At 43.8% G+C, this 9,542-nt stretch overlaps 1 protein-coding gene across 1 annotated transcript; it reads right to left on the reverse strand.

Annotated features, from left to right (window-relative positions):
• Positions 1–622: 622 nt before the first annotated feature.
• Positions 623–8,221, reverse strand: C5H1orf52 (chromosome 5 C1orf52 homolog). Its single transcript, XM_062191642.1, has 3 exons — positions 7,901–8,221; positions 7,120–7,318; positions 623–1,600 (listed from the first exon to the last, which is right to left on the reverse strand). Exons 1-3 carry the CDS (start codon positions 8,174–8,176, stop codon positions 1,527–1,529), a joined length of 549 nt encoding a protein of 182 aa, XP_062047626.1. The 5' UTR covers positions 8,177–8,221; the 3' UTR covers positions 623–1,526.
• Positions 8,222–9,542: the final 1,321 nt, after the last annotated feature.

Raw genomic sequence — 9,542 nt, forward strand, 5'->3', positions numbered from 1 at the left:
AAAAATCACATACAGATCCAGCCATTATGTAACTTTATCACCCAAAATGCTACAAATAATTGCACTGTACTTTGCTCTGCAGAACTGGAAGCGAAGATCACGTCTTCTCAGCTACCCCCTATTCATTTTGTTGAGTATTACTATATGAGAAGTATTAAGATGTGAGCTGGGGGTGGGCTCTGGTGTAGTCATTAAGATGCTGCTGGGAACATGCCTCACATTGGAGTGCTTGGGTTGGAGTCCCGGCTTCCTGCTCATGTGCACCCTGGGAAGCAGCCGATGATGGCTCAGGTAGCTGACTCCTGTCACTCATGTGGGAGATGTAAACAGAGTTCCTGTCTTTGGCCTGGCCGAGTCCGGGCTGTTGCAGGCATCTGAGATGTGAACTAGCAGATGGGAGCTGTTTGCCTCTCAAATAAATAATTTAAAATGGAGAATAAAAATAGCTCAGTAGAGAAAACATGACCAAGTAGGGCTACATAGAATGACAGCTGTTCAAAAAGTCCACAAAAAAGTGGAATTAAAAGATAACATTGTTTTGGCACCCAAAAAAATTCAAACCCATGCCTGTAAGGAGTCTTCAGAAGTTCATGCAAAGTATATATTATGAAGAAACTATGGATTTCACAATTCTTCTCTTTAGTAAACTTACTTTTTAATGGGGAAATTAACAAAAAATAATATTAGGCATATAGAGTCATACAAATAACCAGGAACACAGGATTTCCACTAACTACAACAGAAGATATAGGGCAGAGATGGTAATTCATGTAGTCTCTATTCAATAACTAAATTTTGATTGGTGGACAGGTGGTTTACTGTGATGGTTTTAGGGTTCAAGTATCCTGAGTTTCAAATTCCAAACTCACTGGTCACTGGCTGTGTAATCTCATACAAGTTACTGAAGATCTCTTTATTATAAAGTATGGATACTAATACCTACTTTATTAGGTTAAGGATCAGATAATACATGCACAAAGCATCTGGCACACAAGAGGCACTCCCTAAATGGTAATACTAATTACAACTTAAAACATGACATGGCAGAGTACTTGTCACAGATGTATATTCAAATGTTAATGTTATACAGTAATAGCAATATTGAATAAGCAATTTTATTTTCATGATCTATTTACACTGTACAAACACTGTTGAAAAGCACCCTACAGGTTCACAGTACAATATATTTACTTTAAAAATATATTCCTTTATAAAAGGTTCATATAGAACATTGGCATGTTAACATGTGACAAAACTCTGAAAGCATGTCACCAAATCTGTGTTAGCAAGAATGCTTCCCAATGTTGTCAGTTTCACAATCACAGGTCAAATGGTGATTTTAAATACATATAAGTTTTAAATAAAAAAAAATGAATTCTACAGTGGAAAGTTCTTGAGGCAATATGTATTAGTTCATTAATATATAGAGATGTTGTGACATTATAATCCACAATATCAACTTAATTGGCCCAAAGACACATTTCAACAAGTTTAGCAGTCCAGAAATTCTTGTCATTTGTTGTTTTCTATTTTTTCTTCTTTGCTGGTTCTCCTGGTTCTACTTTGCGCTTTTTAGAAGTATGCTCATCTTTTTCATCATCTTTAAATGGGAAAGGAAGAATTTTGATAAGTAATTAAAAAAACATAGCAAGCACTCAAGTTTTATTGGCTTTATACCAAAACAATCACCTTTATCAACTGTTTCTTTCAAAGTTTCCCATAAAAACCAAAAAATTAACTTTTAGAACTCTGATTTTAAGTGCAAGGGAAAATTAGCAAATTTTTTTTTCAATTGCAATGATACAAAATTCAAAGCGACCCTGTAGTGCTATGTTTAGGTAGCTTAAAACAAGTGATTTTATTTCCATAAAAATTAGAATTATTCTGAAAAGGCTAATCCCACATATTCTACAGTATATACATTGTGGGTATTTAAATATAACCTATACTTTGCAAGAATGGAGCATACTGCTTTGTTTCTACAGAGAACATCAATCTAACCACGACATAATTCAAGTGGATATCGCTGTTCCTTTCCTTGCACTCTTTCCATCCCCCAAGACAACTTACCTTCCTCATTCATTGCACACCACCCCAGTCTCTATTCTGACGTTACAAAGCACTCACAGGTAGAGGTTTCACCGAACCTTCTCCATTTTCAGTGTGGTTAGCTCCCCCCAACTCTAAGGAGGATCAGAACATTCAAAAGGCAACAGAAAAACAAGCCTTCTTTCCTTTAAATTCCAGAAAAACTGGAGAGAAGAGGAAGGCTAGAGAAGACCTTTTCATTAAAAGTGTCCTTTACAACTTTCAAAAATTATTAGTGTCTACAGTCCCAGAAAATATCCAATTAATAAAAATGTTATCAAGCTGGAAAAGGTGGACCTTTTGGTTCTATTTAACAAATACAACTACATGGTTCAATAAAAACACATACTGGTCACTAAATCCCATATCCTTAAACACACGTAGGGTATTATTTCTAAAAACTCCTTAGTAATTAATATGTAGAAGATGTTATGGTGTGTAAAATAAAAATTTAGTTTGACTATGTTACTGTATTCATTGTTGCTTTTGAATTTGTTTTCTTAACCAACAGGTACTCAAAAGTTCAACAGGTATCATGTAGCAATCTACAAAATATTCTCATGTTTGAAAATGGCCTTCATATTAAAAACTGGAGAACTACTCTTATCAAATTATAAATTATTTGAAGAAAATATATTTAAGATCGTCAGTCTTTAATTCCCTTCAGCTGATTTTATCTAACTCAAAACATCTCATTTGTTGATGTGGGCAATAATTACCAACAGGGGTTCTTCTTCATCTTCAAACACAAAATGGCGACATTACTCTGTATCACAGAGCACTATGTATTTATGTAGGCAGTGCAATGATCACAATTCAGATCACTGACTCACACAAGAATTTATAAACCAAAGTTTTACCATTAATTTATCAGAGAGACACAAAAAGACTAGCTCTATAAACTAACTGACATTGTATATAGCTCAAGCAAGTCAAGGCCTTTTATTTTAAGTTCAAAGCATAGCCTTTGAGGTTATTTTCAGTAATAGAAAAATTGGAAATATTTTCTAAGTCTACCATAAAATCCATTATTAATAAATTTAAACATGATCCTAAGACACTTCTGCTTTTATTCTGCCCCTTACAAGTAAATTTACTAAGTAACAGACAAAACCACAAACTACTAAGGCTGAAAAAATAACTTCCCATCAGCAATTTAAGAAGAGCTAATGCCATCTAGTGTCACAACAAGGTACTGTTCCAAAAACCCAGCAGGAAAACACACAAGAAATCTGGAAATGTTCAGGCACCAACATCACCGAGCTTTCTCATTCTGCACAATATAGTACAGATGCACTGATGTGGAAATGATTTTTCTGCTATGGAACTGAAGTCACACAGCTACGTAAGTTTAGCTTGCCTATATAAGCTACCTTTGTAAATTCTCAAAAAAGTAAAAGTAAACAGATGGAAATCCTTTAATTTTTACACGTTAATAAGGCTACAATTAATCTTTCAGTTTTACTTATTTACATTGTACAACCATTAAACAAGCAGCAAGATCCAGTGATGAGTTTTTAACATTTCCCAGCTTCTCAAGTATCTGGAAGAACTTAGCTGGCGAAAAGGCCAAAGGTCAGAAATGGGAAGGCAAAATAGAAACAAGGTAAATCATAACCCCAAACTTAGATAATTTAACAGTGTAGACTTTCTGATTAACAATATTTTATGAATTTCAAAAGGAGGTTAAAAATGTCATAGAAACTGGAAGGTACTTATTACACAAAGAATCATGTTCATTGACCAGCACTACAGACAACATTAAAGATTTCACAACTATCTTTTCAATATTATGATCCAGCCTTAAAGCAGTTAAGCCTTGGGTTGTTTGGGTTTTTGATAGTGCCTGTTTGCCTTCTGATGGAGAACTACCAAGTGATCAAAAGGAAAGACATTATCTATGCACACAGCACTACTATTTGTTAAATTTGGAATCCTTTCTAAAGTCAAAAGGCAACCTAGGAAAAAGACTATCCATTCTTGCTTGCTTACCCTGGCATATTTACCTGGCACTTTTCTGTATAGTGACAAAGATATGAGCACACTAGCTTATGGCAAGCCACTCTGAATACCAATTCTAGTGCCCTTATTGCCATTCTTTCCATAGAAGGATAGCTATCGCAAATATTCCAGTTTGAACAAATCAAGAAAACAAACTCTAGCTTAATAAGGCACAATTTTCAAGGAAGGCTTGAATTTCAATCCTCACTCTACCTCTTGGCTGTGTAAAGAGGCAAAATCTTTAATCTCAGATCACTTTCTCATTTGTAAAATAATGAATTATACTATTTTTATAATAAGCTGCAAAGAGTAATACATTAGAAAACTTCTGTAAAAAATATCTACTTCAGGGGCCAGCACTGTGGCGCAGCGGGTTAAAACCCTGGCCCGAAGCGCCGGCTTCCCATATGGACACCGGTTCTAGTCCCGGCTGCTCCTCTTCCGATCCAGCTCTCTGCTATGGCCTGGGATAGCAGTAGAACGTGGCCCAAGTGCTTGGGCCCCTGCACCCATGTGGGAGACATGGAAGAAGCTCCTGGCTTCGGATCGGTGCAGCTCCAGCCGTTGGGGTCAACTGGGGAGTGAACCAGCAGATATACCTCTCTCTCTGTCTCTAGCTCTCTCTGTAACTCTTTCAAATAAAATAATAAATCTTTAAAAAAATATATCTACTTCAGAACTTGCAATTTGTATAATTTGTGCCACTGAACAATTCACATACTCATTTCCATATTCTTCCTATCTGGTTTCAAAATGTTGTAAATGTTAAATATTATGATGTTCAAGTATTTCTATTATATAAAATACCATAAAATGATGAGGTATTATAAATGTCCATTTCACTTAAAGTCTCAAAAAAGATGCTATTTACTGATGATTTGCTTTTATTAGTGTCTTCTAAGATAGGTACGGAAGTTAGGGAATGAAATGGAAAAGTGAGGTAGAATCAAAATTGGAATAAAAGCTGTAAGTTATTTATTTATTGGAAAGAGTTACAGAGAGAGCTAGAGAGAGCGCACGTGCACAGGCGTGAGTGAGAGCACTTCCATCTATTGTTTACTCCCCAAATGGTCACAATGGCCAGGGATGGGCAAGCCTGAAGCCAGGAGCCTGGAACTCCATCCTGGTCTCCCTCATGGGTACAGAGGCCACAACTGGCCTCATCTTTTTCTTAAAACATAACTCCCTATAGCTGTATAAAGGGCTAAACAAGCAGCTTTTGTAATGTGGAAGATCAGAAACCTGTTTCACAAAAATGGTCTGTGGATACTTCCTGCCGTGTTCTTGAGCAAGACCCTGTGTATTCAGCCTTAAGTCAGGGATACCTCAAACAGAAGCACTTGCCGTGCTTTCATGAAAGAACGCAAGTTAGCCAGGTGTTGAACAAGAATCTCTGCTATCTCCACCAGTAGTCTAGGTGACTGATGGAAAGCACAAAATTCATCTTAAACATGACAGTCTAAAACATTTAGATCTACAGTTAGCCACTAAACACAATGTACCAGTGACGTTACAAACATAAAAAAGCTCTGGGGGCTGGTTCGAGTCACAGCTGCTCCACTTCTGATCCAGCTCCCTGCTTATATGCCTGGGAAAGCGGCAGGAGATGGCCAAGTCTTTGGACCCCTGATACCCAAGTGGAAGACCCAGAATAAGCTCCTGGCTTCTGGCTTCCAACTGGCTCAGCTCTGGCTGTTGCAGCCATTTGGGGAGCTAACCAGCGGATGGAAGACTTCTCCTACTGTCTCTCCCTCTCTGTGTGTAACTCTGCCTTTCAAGTAAATAAATCTTTTTTTTTTTTTTTTTTTTTTTTGCCAGGCAGAGTGGACAGTGAGAGAGAGAGAGACAGAGAGAAAGGTCTTCCTTTGCCGTTGGTTCACCCTCCAATGGCCGCCACGGCTGGCGCGCTGCGCTGAACCGAAGGCAGGAGCCAGGTGTTTATCCTGGTCTCCCATGGGGTGCAGGGCCCAAGCACGTGGGCCACAGCAGAGACTGGCCTGGAAGAGGGGCAACTGGGACAGAAGCCGGCGCCCTGACCGGGACTAGAACCCGGTGTGCCGGCGCCGCAAGGCCGAGGATTAGCCTATTGAGCCACGGTGCCGGCCTCAAGTAAACAAACCTTAAAAAACAAAACAAACAAACAAAAAAAACAACTGCATCCTGTTGTTAGCAGAGACTTTTGGGAAAAGGAATCACATCCATGTGGCAAGTGCAACCAACAGCAGCAGCATACATAAGGTACAGAGGAGCAAGTGATATCTAAGAGGTCTTCCTCTTTGAGGTGGATTTCAAAGGGTGAGTGAGTTTATCAGACAGAGGAGGAGGAAAGAACATTCCAGACTGAGGTGGCACACTTAGTGGAAAGCAGGGAAACAAAAGGGCAGCATCTACTCAGTGCTGAATTTCAAGACCTCAAAGTGCTAGCAAGGGCGCAGCCCACCAGGCAGGTGAACAGGTTTAAGCGGGGAGTTACGCAGCCAGATGTGACTTTCAGAAAGATGTAACTGAGGATGTGTGGGAAGGATGCATTTAAGGGGCTAAGAGTGTGGAGGCAAAGGTTACCGTGAGGGTCCAAGGAAGAGATGAGATTATGAACAAAGACAAAGCAGCCCTGTCGTTACTCTCCTATCACTGGGCCGTAATGCCCAGTTAAATTCACTTTTGCCACACTAATTTTGGCTGTAAAGCACAACTGCTTTCCTACGAAATAAAGCCTTGGGCACCATGCAGTCACGATCCTAAGCATCCAGGAACGAATTTCGTGCTGTCCATCTAGACTACCGGCGGAGATAGCAGATTCTACTTCAACACCGGGGTAACTTAGTTCTTTCATGAAAACAGGGCGAACACTACTGTTTGAGATATCTCTGACTTAAGGCTAAATACACAGGATCTTTCTCAAAAACACAGCAGGAAGTACCCACAGACCATCACAGCTGGCTGGCCAACTGGCTAAACGGAAACGTGGCTCAGGGGCGATCTCATCCCAGGGATCCAAAGATGCTGAGCACGGAGCCTGCCCCTCCTTACCGGACTCCAGCGTCTCCTCCCCTTCCGGTAGAAGCCTGGCTTTCTTAGCATTCTGTGGGGCATCATCGCCATTGTCCTCGTATATGTTAGACCACTTTATAGCCATGTCCAGCTCTGGAGGCGGGGCTTTCTTCTCCACGGTGTAGTTCTCCGGCGGGGGCACATAGTTTGACTTCCAGATTTTGAACTCCTTTGGAGGCTGTTAAGGAAGCACAGGAAGACGCCCTGTGACGAACCGAGGTCCCTATGATCCACACAGGCACATGCACCTGCCTGCCCTTCGCTTATCGTCCAGGCTGGCTGTTTTTTTTTTTTTTTTTAAAGGTTTTAAGCAACATTTTTCCATCAAAATCACAAATACGGTTACGTGAAAAGCCAAAGGGTTCCCTATACGAATAAAGCTCATAACTTTTAGTTACCAAAGAAGAATCCAGTCTCAGGGACACTACGCCAAGGCTGACCCCTCCAGGAGGCTGCAGCAGACACTGTCTTGGAGGCAGCACCGCAGGCACTTCGGCGTCAAAGGGAAGGGGTCTCGGGGAGAAGCTGCAGCGGGGGGGCGGGGAGTCACCACCGTTAGTCCTCGCCGCGCGGGGTCGGGGCACCGAGCGCGGAGGTGGGGGGTCTCCTCGCGGGGGGGCGGGGCTGCGGGGCAGGGGCCCGGGCTCCCCGGGGCTGGAGCGGCATCCCGCGGGGGGCTGACTGCGAGCGGGGGGCGGAGAGCGGTGCTCGGGGGTCGGGGCGAGGGGGCGGAGGCCGGGACACGGGGCGGGCACCTCACCTCCTCCGGCGCCTTCACGACGTGCCTCTCCCAGTCTATCTGCTTGTTGAGCGGGTTGTAGAGAAAGGCCGGGCGAGTCACGCTCCGGAACAGCTCGTCGGGTCCCGGCAGCCGCTTCTCCGCCTTGTTCCCGCAGCCGCCCGCCGACTTGGCCGCATCCGAGGCCCTGCGACCCGTCTCCTCCGGCTCGCTGTTATCCTCCTCGCCCGAGGAGCCCGAACTGCTGCTCCCATAAGCTGCGAAATAGCTCAGAGGGTCCTTCTCCTCCGCTGCCATGACGGCTGCGCGCAACCACTCAGGACCTCACCGGAAGCCGGAAGCGGCTCCAGGTCCCGCCCCACTATTGGCCCCGCCCTAAGCCTGGCAGATGGACTGTGTGCGCCCCCTGGCGGCGGCGCTGCGCTACTGCTCCCTGGCAGAGGGGCTCAGGCAGGACGCAGGTTGAACAAGTTCCCAAGGGAGGGTTGCTTTGGCTCCTTTCAGGGTGAGCCCAGAGAGATGAAGTCCTGAGCCAGTGTCTCCAACTAGTCTGCATTCAGTTAAGTAGAAGAACTAACAGTTTGTCTTTTGACTTGCACTCCACTTTAGCTCCTACCCCGGGAGATCAAAATTTCTTAGTGGTTCCACTGCATCTCGTCTAACAAATACCAATGACTCAGTGTGCTTCATTGGACTCCCCAGTCAAAAACCGAATCCTTTCCTGCTTCACCTAAGTCTTTTTTTTTTTTTAAAGATGTATTTATTTATTTGAAAGTCAGAGTTACACAGAGAGAGGAGAGGCAGAGAGACAGAGAGGTCTTCCATCTGTTTCACTCCCCAATTGGCCACAATGGCCAGAGCTGTGCTGATCCGAAGCCAGGAGCCAGGAGCTTCCTCTGGGTCTCCCACTCAGGTGCAGGGGCCCAAGGACTTGGGCCATCTTCTACTGTTTTTCCAGGCCATAGCAGAGAGCTGGATTGGAAGTGGAGCAGCCAGGTCTCGAACCAGCGCCCATATGGGATGCCAGTGCTTCAGGCCAGGGCATTAACCAGCTGCGCCACAGCGCCGGCCCCCTCCCCCCAAGTCTTTGACGAAACTCCTCCCGGTGGCATCCCATTTCACTTGGGGGGGGGGAGGCTCCTAAATTTTCCTTGGTCAGCCTCTTCTTGCTAGCCTGGCTCTCTTGGCAACCTATTACACTAACTCCCACAGATACTTACTGAGGCTTTGTGGAGCGTGTTACACAGTTGCAAGTCAGCCTAACCTCTTCTGCAACATTAGCTACCTAATGCTGTGCTTTCCAATGCGGGGTTTCCACCTCTACTCCTTCTCCCCAAGCTCTAGACACCATCTGCTGGTCTCTCCAACACCCACTTACATGAATAGCAACTTGTCTGTCTGAATTCCTTGTCTACCTTTGTGTTCCCTCTCTCAGTAGGGAAGTGGTATAACCACCAGCCTAGCCACCTGACTCCTCTGGGGAACCAAGAGGGGGAATGACACCCAAATGAAGGTGCTATCAGTGTCCATGTCTGGACGCTACTTAGAGATACCTGCTGAGACATGGTCCTGTGCCCCAGCCTGTCTCAGGTGCAGGCCCTGTGTGGTGCAGCTGGCCAAGCCTTCTCCCTCCAGATTCAGCACTGCTTAGGCTGCCAGTGTG

Source organism: Lepus europaeus, chromosome 5 (assembly GCF_033115175.1).
Source record: "Lepus europaeus isolate LE1 chromosome 5, mLepTim1.pri, whole genome shotgun sequence".
NCBI lineage: Eukaryota > Metazoa > Chordata > Mammalia > Lagomorpha > Leporidae > Lepus > Lepus europaeus.

Excerpts from the sequence above, each read along its gene's own strand:
- C5H1orf52 (XM_062191642.1), bottom strand. The coding sequence starts at position 8,176 with ATGGCAGCGGAGGAGAAGGACCCTCTGAGCTATTTCGCAGCTTATGGG. Across the intron at positions 7,319-7,900 it reads TCGTGAAGGCGCCGGAGGAG|CCTCCAAAGGAGTTCAAAAT; the intron begins GTGAGGTGCCCG and ends CTTCCTTAACAG. Across the intron at positions 1,601-7,119 it reads GGAGGAGACGCTGGAGTCCG|ATGATGAAAAAGATGAGCAT; the intron begins GTAAGGAGGGGC and ends TCCCATTTAAAG.